The following is a 22,346-nucleotide window of genomic DNA, read 5'->3' on the forward strand; positions in this document are numbered from 1 at the left end:
CCGATTGAACATGACGCTCGCCACTGAAAATGTGTTTCCCGTGTTCTGGACAAGCCTGGTGTTGTTGAGTGGCATTTGCAGGTCATGCAGGTAATCAATACGACTCATATAGTCACACATTATTACTGTGATAGTAGTTGGAAAAGATCGTGCAGTTCGGCCGGGCCTGATTGGCTTCGTAGTCAGTGCTCAGAGCCCTTCACTGCCCATGGGTAACACGGGTAATAATTGGTGGTTTAAACTTACATGGGTCTAAAATCAGGGGGCATGAAATCAGCTTTAATTCCTCACCCGACTCCCCCCTCTCCATTCCCTGACTTAGCTCGGCCCCTTGAGGAAAAGACATACTCACACTGCAATGAACCATTACGCCTGATGTGTGCCATACCCCCTCAGGGCGGAGAAATGCCATTCCAGTGTTGTTATTGATTTTGTGTGGGTGAATGCAGTAGGACGGGGGGGGGGGGGAATCGAGCGAGGGCTTAGTGACGATGCCGGGTCTTCAAAGATGCGAAACTGAGGATATGGCCGGTAAATGAGAGGCGGCAATCATGCAGCCCAGCAGGATGCTGTCTGGCTGTCTAGTATCGAGATTCAACAACAGAACAGAACATTTTCAGCCTCCTCCGAGCCTCAAGCATGACCTTTAGACTCCTTTTATTTTCTGTAGCCTCCTCAAAGAGAAGCCTTCCACACATGGTCACAGATAATGATCGAATGGCTCGAAGCAAAAAACGCTCTTGTAAGTTCTTAAAAAAAAGAAAAGAAAAGAGGAGTAAATATTCTGACCTCAAAATACATCTAAGAATCTTTTTTTATTGTACTTCACCCTGTTCATGTGTTGCTCACTGGACTATGATTGCAGCTTTTACCCTCCATGGCCCATGGGTCACATTCTCCATTGGTGAGGAGAAACAATGAGAGTTTTTAAATCAGAAAATAACCAAAGACGCAGCTAATCGCAAAACAAACTGGTGTCACCACGCTGCCAAAATAGATGACTAAAGCTGGTCAATTAACAAAAACACAAACTAACAAAAACTATCACTGAATATGTGAATATGTTTGTTTCCATGACTGAGACGAGATGACGAGACCGACGTCATGAAACACTCACTGACTACGTATTATAATACGCAACGAGAGACTAAAAGACAAAATAAAGCAGTTTCATTTCCTGCGCTGCGTCACATCAGGACCACGCCGGCAGCACACAAAGAGCAGCGAGGACGACTCGGGTTAACTTACTCACTTCAGTTAAGTGATGTCTTTAGAGCAAACTGACAGACATGTCCAATATAATCTGATGACTAAAAAAAAAGACTGAAACAGCCACGGCTTAAAATACTGAACAGTCTACGACTCCAGCAGCAACAAATAAAACAACCAATCGCATAAAAAAATCAACATCAACAAAGCGAAGACGGACAGACTGGATCTAGCGGATATTCACAATGCTAATCAGTAAAATTGTCCGTGAAAAAAGGCCAAAAAATCTGTTAAAAAATAGGAAAATGCCCTAAAAAACAAGTTAATTTCTTAAGTTGGTTGCTGCTGTGAGAGCCAAAATGTACAATTTATGATGGGAGATGATAAAAAAGGAGAGGAAGAAGTGTGTGTGGGGGGGGGGGGGGGGAGAGGGGGGAGGTTGGAAGGATAAAGACATTAAATAGAGGGAGGGAGTGAAAGAGTGAATGGATGGAGAACTAACGAATGAAGAAACAAAATGGCCTTGAGAGCCGATGGCAGCACAGGAGGAGCGGGTGTGAGGGGCGGTACGAGTACAGCTACCAATTAGAGAAAATCTCAACAGCTGGAGGCAAACAGCAGAGAGGAGGAAAAAGTGAATTCAGTTAAAGGCGCTCTATTTAGAGGAGACCTGTTTCTACTGTGCTGATGAGCACACACAGGCCGAGTGCTGCGGGGCAGAGTCGATGGAGGACGGGCTTATTTGGAGCCGTTTGTCCAGAATGCGCGTTTGACCGGTCATTAGAGAGAGCTGAGGTGGGGAGCGAGCGCTGCTGAGGTCTAATGAAGAGGGGGAGGAAGAGGAGGAGAGGGTGGATATCGAAACAGGGGCAATTAGGGATTCCAGCGATCAGCGGCGGTACTCCAGGTTGGCAGCTCCCGCTGCTCTGGTCTTAATTAGGGCAGAGTTTTCTGTGAGCACCTTGAAAAGAAGGCATCTTTGATGGAGGGCAATTATCTACTTCAAAATGTAAAAAATAGCATCTGGCGACTGAAACGACTGAAAGTTCATTGATGAAGGTAGAGGGTTTGGCTCTTTTTTGGATAAATGACATGATGATCGAGGGTGCTGGCTGAAACAAGAGCCGATAACATCCAGAGCATTTGAAGACGAGGACAGACTGTGGGCCGAGCTCTGAACCTCAAAGCAAGTGGGACTGTAAAGAGGGCTCTTCACTGTGTGTGTGTGTGTGTGTGTGTGTGTGTGTGTGTGTGTGTGTGTGTGTGTGTGTGTGTGTGTGTGTGTGTGTGTGTGTGTGTGTGTGTGTGTGTGTGTGTGTGTAAGAGAGAAATTCATCACAGACAGCACTGCAGAGCAGAGATTTAATATGCGTTTGTGATCAAAGTAAAAGCGTACGGCCGTTGGAGAGGGATGCAACACTTAACACACACACACACACACACACACAGGGCAAAAACACACAAAATACACATCTGGCACTATGACTGCACACTTTTAAAAAAAGTGCGAATCAAACCCACAACCAGAAAAATTCAGTAATGACTCCCAAATGTAAGGGCCAGTTCAGCAGTCCAGAACCTCGTGCTGTTTTTGTTCATGTATAAAAAATAAAAAAGCAGATAATAGAGAACTTTTGTAGCCTGAGTGGGAGAACATTTTTTAAATCAGGATAAAGTTTTAAAACAGTGTAAACAAAAACAGATACGATATAACCGCAGCGCAAACTAAATGGTTACCTGGCGTCAATTAAACTGAAAAAAATTGAAAATAGCCGGCCACTATTTAATGAGCAGAGAGGCGAGAGACTTCCCACGGACTAATTGATGACGAGTCCTAAATCAATTCATCAAAAGTAACAGATTGTTTTAAAATTCATCTTGGAGGAGCAAAGGACAACATTTGCTCTCATGAAGTGTCCTCAGCCAAAGATGACTGTTTGCTGTCTTATCAGTTTAAAAAAAAAAGGTGAAATCACACGAAGGATTAACATCACTTTGGTTTGGAAATGTTTCACACGTCGTTTTCTCACATGCATCGAGCCTGTAGAGGCGGCAAGAATAGACCGAAAGGAAGAGGCTCCCCGACTGACGGTGTTAAGGACTTTGGGTACAAAAACTACTTGTTGTATTTTAAAATACTCAAAACAACCCGTGGTTACGTTTTTAATTATTTCGAATGCAGCATTTTGTGATTAAGACATGTGGAATATACCGACATTATCCGGGGGCAAGGAGCATTCTTCAGACATGTCTACAGGTGCATCTGTAATATGCATTTCGACACACGGCCTCTTGCCTGTTGACGGTCAACTCTGTGCGCTGTAGAGAAACCCACTAGCCAACAGTTTGCTTGGCTGAGGTAGAGGCGCACCCCTGAGAGAAAATGAGACATTTCAGGCCGGAAGGAGAAACACACCGTCTGTAATATTTGCATCTTTTCATGCAAAAATAATCACAGTTACACTTCTTGGCCTCTCAAATGATTCAAGTGAAATAATCAAAGAAGTCAACATGCTCACACAACTTTCGACACACTTATGACGAGAGCGCACAAGAAGATGAAGCGGTCACAAGCAAAGACATGTAGGGAGCCGCTGTTTTAGGATACGACATGCAGGCGGTCGACACAACGACAACATGGAAAAATCCAAGAACAGAACTTTTCTCCACAAAGTTGTAGCATCATTTCTGTGACAAGAAAACCACCGGGTAAAAACCAGTACTATATCGGGCTGCATTTTATTATCCAGGTGTCCACAGCTTCGTTTCTGTCTCACACTCTACTCTGCCGCACAGCTGCCCTAATCTAAAATGCCCTTGTATCTCAAACAGCAAAGACCTCTGCAGATCATGAGATAGACAGACAGCTCTGCCCCGAAGGCAAGCCTCTATGTCATTAAACCTTAACTCTCCTCACTGAGAAGGTGAAGAGAAGCATGCTGCACCTTGTTTCTTTCTCACTCTCTTTTCTACCAGATACAATTCCAACCTCCACCTCCTCCTCGTCTTCCTCACCTCGCCCGGTGAGGTTGACCCGAGAGTAGAAACACTTGCAGCGAGTTTCTATTAATATGAGCTGCTGGAGAGACCGGAGCCAGGCAGCCCGACATGTCAAGCCAGTGGGAGTGTGGAGACAATCGTGTTGCGCCTTGATACAGACCACACTCCTTTGCCTTAATTGGCTCCATATCAGCCTGCTAAGCCACTGGTGTAGACTGTACAATGGTGCAGCCACTGTTTGTCCCCATAACCTCCACCCAGATAGAGGAGAGGAGAGAGCTACAGCCGTGAGGACCACACACAGACACATCCGTGTGGGAATGATTGCCTTCGCATGAACACAAAACACGAGGTGCAATTTACCAGGCCAAAGAATCTCTCTCTCTCTCTCTCTGGGCTCTGAAATCTAGCAGGAGTTGGCGAGTGGAGAAGATGGAGGGAAAAAGCCAGGGGGAAATGACAGAACATTAGGAAGAGAGGGAGGCAAAAAGACAAAGAGAGAGGGGAAGGATGTGACGGGCTGAGGAAGGGAGGAACATGAAAGGCAATCTGATCGATGAAAAAGAGGAGCAAGAAAAAGGAGTGGCTGTCAGAGAAAGAAGCACTTTGGAGACCGACAAAAGTAGGGCAGGGCCTTCAGAGAGTCATGGGAGGGATTTCAGGGGCATCTTTTGATGACGGAGAAGTTAGAAATGCACACTCGCTTCACAGACGCATTGAAGTCGTGACATCCGATAAGGTCATTATGCGACGCTGTGGCCTCGAAAACATCATTAAAACATCCGCAGGGTTTCTCCTCCTGAGCGCTTCCAGACACCTGACGTCTGCATTTGAGGAAGATTTCACATTTTTCACAAGTCAACTCGTGGTGGACTTCATCGCCACAGCGTTTTATTGATGTTTCTCTTATTCTCTCGGATCAGTTGTTGGGAATGATGGGTCATGGTGATCGCACGGGCGGCGCGATAAGCAGTTGACTGAATCGATAACGAGAAGATGTTCTTGTTAAGAGAAGTCTGGTGAGAGTAATGGCTCGGAGGACTGAGCACAAGGTGTGCGCCACTGTTACACGTTCACATCACCTCCAGCCCTGCACGGCAAAAGTTCCTTTTTTCGACGCAAGATACGGCGAGTCGAAAATTTAACTGAAAGATAAAAGGTGCAGTATAATCCGAGCGTGAAGTGGAATATATGCACGGTGACGGACAGAAGGGAGGAAATTTGAATATGGAACTCAGGCGAACTGTTAACTGTCAAACTGGAGATGACATGTTTGGTGTTTGTGAACAAGGGCAAACAGGCAATTTCCACACCAACACAAGAAACTTCTTCTTCCAGACTGGAGACCGGCTGTTAAATCTTGGAGTGCGAGTGTAATAAATTCCGCCGAGATAAATCCCAAGAGGAGCAATTACTGTTGTGTTGTATAATATATGCAAAAAAAAAGCCCAAAGAAAAACAAAAAGGAGACATCAATAATACATCGCCAAAAACTACAGTACCGATGCTCTGCTTCCCTCTGGAAACATTTTCAATGCTAAATATTCTAGTTGCAGCTTGTCCATTATGTGCTGGAAACGAGCATGATGAGAGTCAGTAACCAAAAAGTGTGTGTGTGTGTGTGTGTGTGTGTGAGAGAGAGTGTTTAAAACACCAGCTGCCGGTGACAACAATCTTCAAGAAGGAGAATCTCCTGGGAGACCACAGATTTCATATTTGCAAGCAGGACACGTGAGAGAGTCTTCTAATCGCTTTGTGCTTATAGTATGTCAGTGGTGGAAAGTAACTCATTACAGACAGACAGACAGACAGACAGACAGACAGACAGACAGACAGACAGACAGACAGACAGACAGACAGACAGACAGACAGACAGACAGACAGACAGACAGACAGACAGACAGACAGACAGACAGACAGACAGACAGACAGACAGACAGACAGACAGACAGACAGACAGACAGACAGACAGACAGACAGACAGACAGACAGACAGACAGACAGACAGACAGACAGACAGACAGACAGACAGACAGACAGACAGACAGACAGACAGACAGACAGACAGACAGACAGACAGACAGACAGACAGACAGACAGACAGACAGACAGACAGACAGACAGACAGACAGACAGACAGACAGACAGACAGACAGACAGACAGACAGACAGACAGACAGACAGACAGACAGACAGACAGACAGACAGACAGACAGACAGACAGACAGACAGACAGACAGACAGACAGACAGACAGACAGACAGACAGACAGACAGACAGACAGACAGACAGACAGACAGACAGACAGACAGACAGACAGACAGACAGACAGACAGACAGACAGACAGACAGACAGACAGACAGACAGACAGACAGACAGACAGACAGACAGACAGACAGACAGACAGACAGACAGACAGACAGACAGACAGACAGACAGACAGACAGACAGACAGACAGACAGACAGACAGACAGACAGACAGACAGACAGACAGACAGACAGACAGACAGACAGACAGACAGACAGACAGACAGACAGACAGACAGACAGACAGACAGACAGACAGACAGACAGACAGACAGACAGACAGACAGACAGACAGACAGACAGACAGACAGACAGACAGACAGACAGACAGACAGACAGACAGACAGACAGACAGACAGACAGACAGACAGACAGACAGACAGACAGACAGACAGACAGACAGACAGACAGACAGACAGACAGACAGACAGACAGACAGACAGACAGACAGACAGACAGACAGACAGACAGACAGACAGACAGACAGACAGACAGACAGACAGACAGACAGACAGACAGACAGACAGACAGACAGACAGACAGACAGACAGACAGACAGACAGACAGACAGACAGACAGACAGACAGACAGACAGACAGACAGACAGACAGACAGACAGACAGACAGACAGACAGACAGACAGACAGACAGACAGACAGACAGACAGACAGACAGACAGACAGACAGACAGACAGACAGACAGACAGACAGACAGACAGACAGACAGACAGACAGACAGACAGACAGACAGACAGACAGACAGACAGACAGACAGACAGACAGACAGACAGACAGACAGACAGACAGACAGACAGACAGACAGACAGACAGACAGACAGACAGACAGACAGACAGACAGACAGACAGACAGACAGACAGACAGACAGACAGACAGACAGACAGACAGACAGACAGACAGACAGACAGACAGACAGACAGACAGACAGACAGACAGACAGACAGACAGACAGACAGACAGACAGACAGACAGACAGACAGACAGACAGACAGACAGACAGACAGACAGACAGACAGACAGACAGACAGACAGACAGACAGACAGACAGACAGACAGACAGACAGACAGACAGACAGACAGACAGACAGACAGACAGACAGACAGACAGACAGACAGACAGACAGACAGACAGACAGACAGACAGACAGACAGACAGACAGACAGACAGACAGACAGACAGACAGACAGACAGACAGACAGACAGACAGACAGACAGACAGACAGACAGACAGACAGACAGACAGACAGACAGACAGACAGACAGACAGACAGACAGACAGACAGACAGACAGACAGACAGACAGACAGACAGACAGACAGACAGACAGACAGACAGACAGACAGACAGACAGACAGACAGACAGACAGACAGACAGACAGACAGACAGACAGACAGACAGACAGACAGACAGACAGACAGACAGACAGACAGACAGACAGCACTGTGTACGTCTGTTCTTTCTTATAGGATAATTGCTGTATTTTCTTTTAAAAGTACCAGCACGGGAGAAAAGGTACTGCTGTGGACGGGGGCAGCTGTAAAACATGTATTAGACAACTAAAAGAAAGGTTCACCTTAAAAAAAAAAAATCTTTATCATGGGGAATTGAACTGAAAGAGAAATTATTCCTAATAGAGCATACACTTGAACTGATATTAATTAATTTAGGTGGCTAACGTATGTTTTGCTACCCCCATAATATAGGTAAGACTATGGAAGTACCTCATAAAACACCCGAACTCTCCCTTTAATCAAGCTCTATTTCTCAGCTTTTTCAATTCAGGTGAGGATATTCACAATTAACCCGTTAATAGAAATTCACCACGATCAATTTACTGCACGTGTTTTGTATCGCGACATGCAATAACGTCCTATATCGTGGCACTTTTTCGTGTTTCAGAGGTGAATTAGCGTTCCCACCTGATAACTGTAACATTCTGCTTACACATTGATGCATCTGGATTAATAATCTCATGTCATATATAATAATACATCAGTCACATGGGGCCCTTTTCTGAGGAACCAGTGGTTTTACTTTTGATAGCTTAAGTACATTTTGTTCATAATTCCCATGTGCGTTTACTTACAGGAAGCAGAATTTCGACTGCTGATGCTTTTTCCCGCTGCGTTCCCAGAGACTGACTTTTAATAAGAAAACAGTAATGAATCGAATCCCATCGCTAATGTTCATTGCAGAGGTAATGCCTTCTCATTTCCTTAATGGGTTCCATAACCTGAGATGTGATAATAACCGAACTGGTGATCGGGAACATTCAAAATGATCATTACGTTCACACAGGTTTATCTTCACAATGAGAGAAATAATTCCTCGCGTCAGCAAATGGCTGTTTGGAGGTTGTCTTCTCGTTTTTTTTCACCAAGATGATGAGCCTCCCCCACAAACAGCGGCTCATTAGTCTAATCCTGGGTGTACTCTGCCTGGCAGGAATGCATAAAAACACAGACGTGATGCACGCATGCTAACAGCCTTCTGTCCTGGCGCCGCTCTCACAACGTTTTATCTCCTAATGAGCGTCGATCGGCCTTTTTACTGCACACTGAAGGAAAGGTGAGCGATGCACAATACTCCGACAATTTTCTTCAGTGAAAGTACCAAAATAACAACATAAAAGTCTTTCATTTAAAAGTCAAGCAAAAGAGGTATCATCCACTAAAGTATCAAAGTAAACGTGCTCATTTTGCAGAAATATATCCTGTTAGCTATTGAAGGATGTACCGATGAGGTGAAACTATTACTTGATATAACATTAAGTAGTTCAATCTAGTGGTTCCCAACATGGCTTCTGGGCCAAAATAAATTTGATGGTGTGAATAATTAAGTAAAAAAGAAGAAAAGTTCAGGTTCACAAATCTCTGTTCATCATCAGGACCTTTCTCAAATCTTGAACCCTTAGTGAGATATTAAATACTATTTCCTTGTTGATCTTCAAACAAATAACTCAATGTGAGAAGAGGGAAATAACTCTTCAGTGGACCCAGATAGACACAGGGAAATACTGGTTCAATCTATACACCGCATTGTATTTTATACACATTTCTCATTTTTAATCTCAAAAGCAACTGTGCTGCACCTGTCAGGTAAATGTAGGGAAGTAGAAGTTTAAAGTAGGAAGAAATGAAAACGCTCAATTTACCCGCCGGCTCTGCGGCTGGAGTTTGTTAGAAGCATTAAAACTGATATTAACGCCTTTGCAGCTGATAACTTTGCTCTCGGTTATTAGCAGAGCATCTGATGCTATCATTATCATCGAGGCTTTCATTGCATTATTAACAAGATGATGATGGAGGACGGAATTAACGCTGCGATTACGAGCCGAGGAAATGGAGTGATCTTCGTCTCATAAATACAGAAATACTCTTTTGCATTTCTGGAATGAGCCCCTGCATCTGTTCATTTCATTAACTTCAGACAGATGTCTTTAGATCATTGTTCTTCAAATTCTCTTTTGTTCCAAAACTTTTCTTCCCAGCTCTGTGTTAAGTTTCGAAGCTTAACTTTGTTGAGTTTACAGTGATGTGGAGGAAATGAAAGTATTTAGGGGCCGCTTCGATTGAAACAACCGAGTGATGACAAGCGTTGAAGCGACTTCACTCATAGTTCCTTTTGTTCATCTCGATATATAACTGCAGTTTGAGAAGAGGCAGAAGTTTCAAAGGAGTTCCTCCGTGAATAAAGAGTGAATCCCTGATGGCAAGATAAGTACGATAATCAAGAGCTGTTCCAAACGTTTTTATCAGATTGTTTTGGCAAACAGTGAATTCATTTCATGTCATTACAAAGAAGTTCCAGCAACCTGTTTTAAAAGCAACCTGCCTCCTGGCTCACAATGAACACGAATCACACTTGATATTGAGCTTATTATCTCAAACAATTCATTCTACAAAGAAGTCTGGGGCTCTATTTGATTTATTTATAGTTATTTTTTTCAGTGCAGGTTAATTGTGCTTTGCAGAAACAAACCAGAAGACAGAACAAGGACTCTCCAACAATATATTCATAGATGTAGCCTATAACAACAAACAACTGTAATGAAGTATTTTTTAGGTACTATATGTGTCCTCTGACTGTGTAAAGTATTTCAATTCATCTCTAATATTTGCATAGAACAAACAAGGAAGCATTGGAAAAGACTGGAATGAGTTTATCCCTATTTGACTAGGTTTTCTCGATGCAACCTTGATTTTTGGGGTTTTAGACGTCTTGTGGCTCAGCTGAAACTTTAAACGGAATACTTTTTGTATTTTTATATTTAAGGCATCCCTGGCTCCACATATACAAGTCCCATTCATTATGCCCATGAACAATGTTACGTAATTCACAGCTCTCATACGGCTTGAATTGATATAAAATTGTTCTTGTCCGATCAAACAACTGCGTAACAAAATATCTTTGATAAAAAGTCGAAGGCACAAGCCTGTGTGCACATAAACATCAGGGGAGATGTTAAATACGACTCCTAAGTTGTTAAGAAGCATCTAAAAGACAGAATTTTAAACTGCGTGCAGCCGACAGCGAGTGAAAGCTAAGGATCATGATGTTGAAGATTAAATCAACTTTTGTGTCACTTTTAAATGAATTCAACAACAAGGAGCGTTTTGAAACTGCTCGCGCTCTGATTCACGCCTCTAACTTGCTTCTTCTCCATGGCAACGGCAGCCGAGGCTCATGGTCATCGTAGCGTTTGGACCCATCTGTCCGATAGATTAACCAGGAGTTACAATGAGGGTATTGTTGGAAGACACATGTTTCCCACAATTTCACATCTATTCTTCTTTTGTTAACTGCAAGAAATGAGGAGCTCTTTTGATGAGATTGAGTTGAGCCGGTGAGGGTTACTCCACCTCAACTACACCCTGCGCCTTCCCGCCTAAAATCAATTTAGGCGTACTGACAATCATGGAAACTTCCACTGTCGACCTACTTACCACTGTGACCCACTTGCTACAGAGGCTTGTCCGAGATCTCAATGAAGTTACAATCAGAGGCGAATGTTTACAAACCTCCTCACTTCTCCAGGAAGATGGGGGTGAGACAGGTGCTGCTGTCTCTGCAGGCGGAAGTACACTTTCTGAAACAAACAAGCCAACGGTCACACCCGCTTTCCACAGTGACTGAGACGGTGTGAACAAGTGTGGAAAGCTGTATGGACCAATTCTATCCTCCACACTCCTCAAATTACTACTTCCCTCTATGTTCGCTGCAGACCCACACAAACAACTCTGCTGTGGCAGCAGTGGAGACAGCAGGCTATCAGAGAAGAGACACAACAACCAGGACAGATTACTGCACTCACCTCAGCGCCACGTTTATCAATTACATTCATATTTATGAACCTAGTCTTCATTACACTTAAGGAGGTCGCTCTGTCTACATGTGTGCAAATGAAGTATCATATTCTGAAGCCGGTTTATTGATCTTGATACTTTTTAAATGTATTGTGTACTGTTCAAAATCACAAATTTGCCTCAGAGGGATATGACATCATCTGTCGCATCGGTACAGGAAAGACTCCTAAAAAACCAAACATTCAACCTTTTGGAGAGCAACAGCAGAGGGATCCCTCTCCCAGGATGGACACAAGTGCAATAGATGTCCTGTGTACAGAATGAACATCATAATAGAGGTACAACAAATTTAATACAGATGATACAATTATTCATATAAGGAGAGTAGTAAGCAGAATAATGAAGAATCAATTGTGGCCAAGATAATTTATCTATAGAAAATCTGAACAAAAATAATAATAATGCTATCAGTCAATTTCATCTTTTTGAAATTTTTCTTGGGTTATTTGTTTATTGTACGTTTTGACACAATAACACCCAGACCGTAATTATAAAACTGTCTTGATGACATTAACGTGGGAATATTTCTATTTCTATTAAAGCACCCGATATCCTGATTACATCCAGGTACAGTTTACGCATATGCACTATCACATGGGAGAGTCCCTGTGAGAGGCTACTTCTAAAGCTTCCTACTGACATGGTTGCACCAGAAGAGGACAAAAGACAACGTACGGATCTTGAAGAGACGGATGCATTAAGACCTTTTCAACATCCGACTACAAAGACTGCCTTTACACATTGCATTAAGATGCGTGTTGTAACCACATTGTATCTAGACATGTATCTGGAGATTTAACCCGATTACATTTAATAGACCACTTTGCAGCCGACGTGCCAATTGAAGGGATGTTTGGCCCCAAACTTCCAGATTAGTATCAAAATGTGTGGTGGTTGCATGTTCAGTTGTTAGAATAGATATTGTAGTTATACAGAATTCTGACAGGATCACAACCGTTTCAGACCAAGCAGCTCATTGTTTTGGCAAACCCCAGGCCTCTAATTAATAACCTTGGTATCCAGTATGTCAGTTTAGAAACACGTTGGTGTCCAATGGGGAGACGGGGGGGGGGGACGCTCATGGCATACAGAAAGAGATTATGCCCAAATGTAAGTTACAGTTTGATCATTCCTCACTCCCACCTTCCTGGGACATGCTCATTAATCACGTCTAAAGAGCGGAGTGATGTAGATCTGTGGAGCAAGGAGAAGGAGAAGCAAAGAAATTTGGTTTTATTGCGATGCCTCCTGCCAGCCGTCGCTTTGCATCAACGATGCGGATGCCGGCGGCGCCTCATCATCTATCTCCGGATGTTGTGCCAAAAGGTATCATCCATTTATCATAGTTCAACCTTTTCAGATCCTTCACAGGTCTCTCGGGGGCCGTACAATAAGAGTGCCCGGCAGGCTACATCTTACCGAGCACCAAAGATTAAAACATGCAGAGGCATGAAATCACCAGTCAGCTCATGACACACGTCTCATGAAATCTCCCTCCACTTCCTTAATGTCGAAAATGTATGACTTCGCCAGTGATTCCCTAACCGAACCAAAGAATGCCAAAAGGCACCGAGTGTGAGATTGCTCCATCGAGGGCATGCTTTATCGAGAGGCAGCGCCCTCCTCCCCATCACGCTCTTCATCCATAATTGCTTTCCAGGCCTGCGTTGGAAAGTGCCTGAAGCTGTGTTATGTTTGGCGGGAGCAGAATGCACTGGAGATAAGTTGAAATCCAAGACTATGCCCCAATTGGTGGCATAACGAAACCACTATTCTCATCTCTTCGTCGAAACGGAGAATTTTCAGTATTCTAACAAGGCCTCTGCATAAAAATAGTGGTTATCGAGAGCTAATGTGACGTTTGCTTTGTAATTTAAAACTCCAAATGGTGAAAAACACAAAAGGCAGACCTCACACACACAAGTTTATGTGTTGATGAAGAAAATTCTCCTTCATCTTAATCTAAAAGAACTATTTAAAAAATGATGCTGATAATACTTAGACTTTCACTTCAGGAAGTTTTTTTACTTGTAGTGGAGTATTTCACAGTGTCGTGTTCGTAAGATTACTTAAATAAAAGATCTGAATATTTCTTCCACTGTCATAAACAGTTACGAAGTCTTTGGCCACAACAGCCTAATTGGGGAATTGTTTTGTCTCGCTATCCAGCTGGCTGATTGCAAGGCAAAATCCTAATGAACGGTGAAAAATGGCTTTGTTGCTCAGAGAAAAGTCGTAGAAGATGTAGCTGTCTAGAGATGAAACATTAAACTTCTGACTTCTCCAGCTGTCAGTAAAGCTGTGGTTTGGAGAGGGATGACTCGTCATGTCTTCTTGGCAAAGATGGCTTTGTTCTCCTTGGCTTATGCCTTCAAGCAGAGTGTACCTCATCAGAGCCCAGATACGTCTCAAACCATCTCTGTCCAGTGTTCTCCATCTCTAACAATCTAGTTTGTAAATTGCTCGTGTCATCTCAGGGGGATTGTCTGCAGCTGCACAACAGCTTCTGGCAGTTTGGCTCAGTCGGTTCACCACTTTGATCCAGACTGAAATTATCTCCTTTCAACTGTTGGATGATTGCCATGAAATTTGGGCCAAACATTTAGTTTCTGAAAGATGAATCATACAAACTTTGGTGAACAGCCAACTTTTTAAACAGGAGCTGCAAGCACGTCAACATTTTCACTTATTCAGTGAAATATCTCCACATCTACCTAATGAATTGGCATTGTTCCAGCATTAACACTCCTCGGAGGATGAATCCTCAAGAGTTTAGTGATCAGCTGACTTTTCACCATGTGCCATAATCAGTTCAACGTTACCATCTTTCAAATACTTTTCAACCGAATATCTTCAAAACAAATGATATTTCAGTTTCGCCAACTGGCTAAACAAAGATGATGATCATGGTAAATACTACCTGCTATACATGAGCATCATCAAAAACTAAATTGTCATGATGCGAGCACAACAAAATTGAAGTGGCGTCAACCTGAAATGGTGCATTACATTAAAAGACTTCATTTACAAGGGTAATGATACAAGATGAATGATTAACATCAGAAATAGAAAGTAGAGAATCTGGGCAATTCAACAAAAATTACTTGTGTGCAAAATATCAGCAACTGCAGCAAAGGTCCTGTAAAGGTGCAGTGTGACAGATATGGAGCGTATTGGGTGATGATTGACATGTTAAATTGTCACTGTGGAAAAGGAATGCATGGAATAAAAAGTTAAAATCTCTCGTTCTGCTTCATCAGTTTATATCAGCCGGTGGCTCGTAGCTAACGGTGCTAACAGCACAGTACAAACAACGGAACAACACACACGGAGGAAGAGTGACGTCATTCTCTGCTCAGGTAGACATTACTCCATGCTCCTTTTTGGAAACCAAATGTTGGAACTTAAATCATATGGAAATATATTGTGTCTTGTTAAACGCGTCAAGCCAGCCAAGTTCACGGCTCTCCAGCGTGACATCGGGGTTTGATCAAACTCCCCTCGTCTGCATCAAACCCTCCTCCATTAGTTTGCCTCCACCTGTCTCGCATGATATCAGTTCGGCATCTGCATGATCGCGGTGTCAGAGAGGCAATCAGAGGGAGGTGGTTACGCCACCTCTTCCTTCTAGCTCCACAGAGAGGCGGATGAGAGTGATTTCCTGTCCTCCTCCTCACTGAGAAAATAAAACTAAGGATCCTGCTATAAGAAAGGAAACCCCATGGGATTTAACTCTATCTTCCACTTTCATATTCTGCCTCCTTCAATCTCTTGCCTCATTCTCGCAGGATGAACCTTTCCCGGGTCCTGTATTCTCTTATCATTCTCTCCATCCTTACCCTTTGCTGGTTTTGTCCTCTTCTCTCATTCTCTTTGCCTCACTCTTCAAGAGTTCCTTTCCCTTTTCATCTCCTTCCCCAAGTTTCTTTCTTTGCTAGCTTATCTCATCCCTCCTCCTACAGTCTTCGCAGTACATGTCCAGGCCAACAAATGCTGCTGCATAACTAGAATTACCCTTCATTCTGACCCAAATCAAACATGTTGCATCGAAAATACTTGGTAAACAGGATTTAAGAGGCATAAATAGTCTGTAACATGCAAAAAAAAAAAAAAAAAAACTTTTCAGTTCATAACCCGATGAGGAGAACAATAAAATGTTGCAAATGCTTCAGCATCTTGGCCAAAAGTCAGCAAAAAGACTTCAAAATGTTTTTTTGGGTTGTGATGAGTTTAATGCTCTGGAGGAAGATAAAGTAAAGCGGTCAAAGGCTGACTGCCACGGAACCCTGCACGCCAGCCAGCTGATATCTTGGAAAGATCAATATGGCAGAGAGGGCAGCAGGCAAAGATGAAGAAGACAAATGTTCCTGTCAAGAGGACTTTTTTCCCGAGCGCCAATCATTCGGCACTGCAGGAGAACGAATGCGAGGCGAGGCCGATCACTTTCTCACCCCTCCATATGCACTGAGAAAGCTCATCCATGTTGTCAGACACAACGCCTCGGAAAACTGAATGCAAAGTATTTGAAGGCTGGACTGCATTATGCACTTCCATATGCCATAGTCACAAAGTGCATTCGAATCATTAAGTATTGATTGCAGCTTGCGGAGGCTGAATGTCAAGGGTGATAAAATAGCAGGTTTGAAGAAGCATAAATGATGTTCAGTGGAGCCGTGGCCCTAATTGATGTCCCTTGTCGCTAAAATGTCAATAAGTTTATTGCCAAGAGAAAAAATAAATTGGTGGTTTACTCACGATGCTCGGCTGCTCCCGTCAGAGGGGGGGGGGGGAATCAATTCTCATCCGAAGCTGGGTTTACTGACGCATTACAGACAAATCCTCATCAAATCAAAACGTACACCGTCACTGAATATTGGCATTTCAGACAGTGAGAAAACAGATGCTGCTGCGTGCCCCGTCAGCTGTCTTGCAAGATGAACGACTCGTTTTCAAATCTATTTGTGTGCAGATCAAATTCTGAAAGAACTGCGAGACTTAGCATCTGAATTATTGCACAGCTAAGACCAGAAGCTGAAACAGCCTCTGGCATGTTGACCGCAACAAATATGAAACTCGATTCAATGTTCTGTCTCACACACGAGTCCATTGTCCACATGCCACTCATAAACAGAGTCACAACGTGAACATTTTACATTCTTCAAAGAAAATGTGGTTGTAACCAAATACCAACACAATTACTGAGATCCCGAGACAGCAACCGCACTACCCACCAGTCCATTACTGTTCAATGAACTTATACTGCATTGGCTGTCTGCACGATGTTCACACAGCATGGTTGACACAGTGATTTATGTCAAGACCCTCGTGGTCGTGCGGACACAGAGAGCATCATTTGAACTATTCTAACCTTCACACTTGTCGAACCCAACCCATTTCAGGGCGCTCTGGTTGCCGAGGGGATAAGGTACGAAGCATGAACAACAACAGCGTCCCAGCTGGGGAGCTTTGCTGCATGTCATTCTCCCCCCCCCCCCCCCCCCCCCGCCCCCCAGTGTATCTGTCTGCTGTCTCTGTAAGATATAAAATACCTTGAAAATGAACCGAAAACTAAATTTCCAAAAGCATCGTCGCTTTCAAGGTCTAAAAGTCAACCTTTAGAATAGATATACACAGATTAAAGTGCAACATTGAATCAAAATGTCTGCACAATCTATGTAATAAATGCAAAATGGCAGATTTGGCTGTAATGTGACAAATTTTCGAACAGCTTGTGTTGAAATCCCCTGAGTGCCCAAATCCCCTGAGTGCAGCTTTAAAATGATGTTGAAATGCCAAACTAATGCTCAACTTGATTAAATCGTATAAAAAATACGATGAAGAACGCGTGTGTGTGTGTGTATATATATATATATATACATACATATATATACACACACACATCAGTTAGTTATTAGTTAGTTAAGTACATGGTGCCATACATAAAGTGAGCTGTGAGTCCACAGTGCACATCACCAGCAGCAGAGCCGAGAGACTCAAAATTGAAACTTGAGTGGACAGATGAACAGCATTTCTCCTGAGAAAACTCTGCCAGCTGAACTTCACAGTCATCAACATTAGAGGTTTCCACGCTTGCCGGTTCCTGCACCGACGAGATTTCTTTTAATGAATAATAGTTCCACCTTCTGTTGCCAAACTGCATTACTTTGTCACAAGATTAAGTGACTCTTCAAAGCACCTGGTGTTTAATTTAAGTTAAGTTTATTTCCCAACCAGGCTACTTTTTCTGATGTTCACAAACGTCTTACTTCCGGTAAATACTGTACGTGTTCATGCTGCTTATTCGTCTCTTCCACGCAGCTACAGCCTCTTGAGCGGGGAGGAGGCTGTCAAATTACTCCTATGCAAATCAACCTTTGACGGAATCCGATGATTTAAAGCAGGGATTCCCAAAGTGTGGAGCTGCCTCTAGGGGGTGCGCGAGAGGAAAAATGTAATGGTGGTCTAATGGTGCAGTCCTGTCTCCTAAAAAGTACGTTCCCCCAAAACTAAAATGCATTCTCAATTACGTTTGACCATAAACGTATTTTCTCCCTGATTACGTTTGTGTTTGACGTATTACAAATACGCTTCTCATCAACATATCTTTAAAAAATATATTTTATTATTAAAAATCAAATCAATTGCTTTTTCAGTCCACTAGATGGTGCCGAGTTCTGTTGCTTTTTTTTTTTTTAAGGTGTGGGGGGGGGGGTTGTGGTGCTTTCAGCAGCCAACATACTTTTCTTGAAAAATAGATGGCAGCACCATTTAGCCCGGTCATTCAAAGTGTTATCAGTCCTTATCAGTAGATGGACACAGGCCCAGAGGCCCCCTGACCTCGGGCTCCTGGGCCTCAGGTTGAAGTAATTGTTAACATTTCTTGGCAAAAACTCAATGAAATGACAACAAAGAGGTGCCAAACTAAAGAGAGAAGCAAAACGAGTCAACATATTAGTAAATTGACTACAAAGAGACACAAAATGCATACAGCGATGCAAAACAACTTTAAAGAATCAAAAACAGATCCAGAAAGATGTAAAACGACTTCAAGAAAAACTAAATTGCTACCAGAGTCACAAAATGACAACAGTGACACACAACAACTCCAAAGAGACACAGAAGACTACAGAGTGATGCATAACGACTCCAACCAAAAGATACAAAACGACTATAAAGAAAAACAAAACTGAATAGAGACGCCAAAATGCCAGTGAAGCAAAACGACGACAAAGAGACACAACATCGCTAGAGAGATGCAAAACAAACCCAGAGAGATGCAAAGGGACAATGAAGTTACACAAAACGACAACAAAGACACACAAAAAGACGACAGAGATGCAAAGGAACTCTAAAGAAATGCTCAATGGGACCAGAGAGATGCAAAACAAGTACAAACATACATAAACTACAAAGAGCCACACAAAACTACAAGAAAAGAGACAGAAATCTGATTCATGTCACATCTCTTTCAGCTGGGGCTTATGGTCTCATAATCTGTCTATGACTCTGCCCAAAACCGTCCATTTCTTTAAACCTTAAACGTCTTAAATCCAATGATTGGAGAACTGTTGCCTCCATCATTTGGCTCAGTGGCGCAGACCGCTACACAAGCCGCCCAACAGCCCATCAACCAAAGTGCCTGCAGAGAAGCACGGCATCTTGTATGTTGCCTAAAAATAAAAATTAAAAAGCCTTTACTTGCAGCACCTTCCCTCCCCAGTACTCACATTGATTGTTTTCTCCTGGCTTAGTGAATAGATGGCAGTCAATACACCCCTGCTGTGACGTCAGGGTTCACCTCGCTGCAGGTCTCCTGGGCTTACCAATTACAGCACAAGAATGCAGCCAGGGGTTTCATTTGTAGCCTAAGCTGTTATTAGTAACGCCAGGTGGGTATTGAGTGTGGCGCAACACTGTGCTGGAGAAAATTGTGATAAATGACAGAGGGGTGAGACTCTCTCACTAAAGAGCTGTGCAGATAGATGACTGCTGGTCATTAGACAGGAGGAGAGGCGCGCGTGTGTGTGTGTGTGTGTGTGTGTGTTAGGAAGAGAAAGTGAAGATGCGCTGCACAAATAAGTATCTAAAGGGGGGGGGGGGGAGTAAAACTGGCTTTACTTTGGTGCCAGCTCTACAGCGAATCAGACAAGCATTTGCAGCCATTCGTCCGCCTCCTCGCTGCATTAGTGAGACGCACACGAACACATCTGCTTACCTTATGGTCGATGATGCCACTGTACCCCTGGAGGACCGGGGGGTGAGGCTTGGCCACCCTGACTGGGGCTTCAGTGGGCCGCCGCAGCTGTTCATGCTGTCGGACGTGCGTGTCGTTAGCGTCCCTGGAAGCGCCGCTGAAGCTGCCGTTGTACACGAGGAACAAGCTTGCGCACAGGAGGAGCACGAGGAGCACGGATATCCCATGGCGCTGACAGAAAGACACAAACAGATGCTATCTCATTGTTCCTGTTGCAGCGGACTGAGTTCGGGCTGCACCTACAGGCAAGCCTGCGCCACCGTCGTTTTGTCAACAGCACCCCAACTTCCTGGAAGTCATGTCACGTGCGCCCAAGACTTTAAAAAAACCCCGCTGTTATCGACTTAATATAAGGGCACAGGCTGAATCGTGCCGTCGACAACATGCCAGCAGGTTGTTGGTGGTAATCTTTACTGAGTTTGCATGCATACATTGTAATGGTCCGTACAGGAGCACATATGGTTACAATACACGATAAAGTAAAGTTCATCTCAATATATTGACCTCGTAAGTGAAAAGGTGCATCAAATCAGTTTGAGCTTCCAGGCTATGAATCACTACTAAATCTCAGATGCACAAGATAAGCAGCTATTGACACTTTTGATTTGTTTTGTTTGAACTGTGTGCAGTAATTGTTTTTTTCTCATTCGCAACATGCAATAATACAATAAATATTAAAGCAAAAACAAACAAACATAATGCACTTTTTTTTAGATTTATGCAACTGCAATAAGCGCAGGAAAAGCAAACACGGGGCGCGCTGTGCTCCATGCTGTTGTGTTTATTATAAGAAAAAGCCGGAGCTTAGAGCCAAACAGAGCGCCCAGCTGGATGTCCATTGTTCAGATCCTAATCTTTTGATCCGACACAGCGCACACAGCAGCGTTACGGCAATTGGAGTGCACTTAACTGAACATTGTTGGATGTTAAAAGCGAATACAAAGAACTGCATATAGTGCTGCACGGGATGAACCTTTACCATAGGTGTCTTCATTTTGCAGCGCGCCGTCTTATCGCTGAGGCTCAGTGCGTCTGACTCCACTTTCTCTCATCGTCCAGCGGCATCTGCTCGCATCCCGGATCCACTCCGTCCGCGCTCAGCCAGTCTGCCTGCCTGCTGCCGCCTGTGTGTCTTCAGACTGGAGCCCAGGCGCAATTCATACCGTGGAAACCGAGGGGACAGATGTTCACTATTGCGCCTCTGCTGGGTCTTAAAGCCCCCCTAATTTGAGGGGTGGCTGACGAGTGCAGAGACGCGGCGCAGTTAATTAAAGACACTATACCTGCAAGAGGGTGATAAGGCCGTTTTGTTGAACGGTTATTTCGTGCTGAGCAGTATTTGATGGAAATCTCTGCTCGGATTACTCCGGAGTAGAGTGAACCCACGCCATGTCATCGCCTGACGTTGCTGCGTAAAATACGAGGTGGTTCATGAATGCGAGAGAAGTTAAACAGCAGCGATTATTTCCTGTAGAGCCAACACCGAGTCTCCGTTAATCACAGAGGAGGAATGTAACCAGGTGTTTTTACTCAAGTACGGCACTACTGTACACATTTAAGGTACTTCAACTTGACCACTTGAGTATTTCCATTTCGTGCCACTTCATATTCTACACACCACTACGTTTCACATTTCAGAAATAGTGCTTTTTACTCCACTACATTTATTTGACATCTGATTATTTTACAAATAAAACATAAAATAAGCTTATCAAATCAATAATGTAAAGACTAAACCCGACAATTTAATTAACAATGCACATATTGATGTATACATACATTGCAGTTACCCCCTCAAATAACTAACTGCGGCTAACACTTCACCAGTGATAATGATCTACACAACACTCACACACTTTACGTTTGATATTGTAAGTACATTTTGCACAAACGTTTTTTCACTTTCATGAAGTAACATTTTCAATATATTACTTTCACTTGTAAATACACATGTTTATCTTCCAAGCCTCACTGCTGTAAATGCATCAAACTGCTTTTGATCCAGTTCTTCTTGATTCTGTCCAGCTTTCTCTTTCAATCAATGTGCCTTTGATTCTCTCCTTTTCTCTTACATTGTTTCATAAATGAAAAAGGGGTGAATAAATAAGGTTTGTTTAAACACCACTGAGGTATATTGTGCTCATCCTTTTCTTTTTCAAATAATCCTTTCTTTTCAAGTAAAATGCA

The 22,346-nt window shown here is 43.4% G+C and overlaps 1 protein-coding gene across 1 annotated transcript in view; it reads right to left on the bottom strand.

Annotated features, from left to right (window-relative positions):
- The window catches only part of st6galnac5a (ST6 (alpha-N-acetyl-neuraminyl-2,3-beta-galactosyl-1,3)-N-acetylgalactosaminide alpha-2,6-sialyltransferase 5a), a gene marked incomplete at its 5' end in the record, with an annotated part of 33,775 nt that extends 12,455 nt beyond the window's left edge, over nucleotides 1-21,320 (bottom strand). Inside the window, 4 exon segments of the mRNA XM_079285502.1 lie at nucleotides 20,121-20,330; nucleotides 21,139-21,206; nucleotides 21,209-21,293; nucleotides 21,297-21,320. Coding sequence (XP_079141628.1) covers nucleotides 20,121-20,330; nucleotides 21,139-21,206; nucleotides 21,209-21,293; nucleotides 21,297-21,320 — 387 coding nt within the window.
- Nucleotides 21,321-22,346: the final 1,026 nt, after the last annotated feature.

Source organism: Melanostigma gelatinosum (assembly GCF_949748355.1).
Source record: "Melanostigma gelatinosum genome assembly, chromosome: 15".
NCBI classification, from domain to species: domain Eukaryota; kingdom Metazoa; phylum Chordata; class Actinopteri; order Perciformes; family Zoarcidae; genus Melanostigma; species Melanostigma gelatinosum.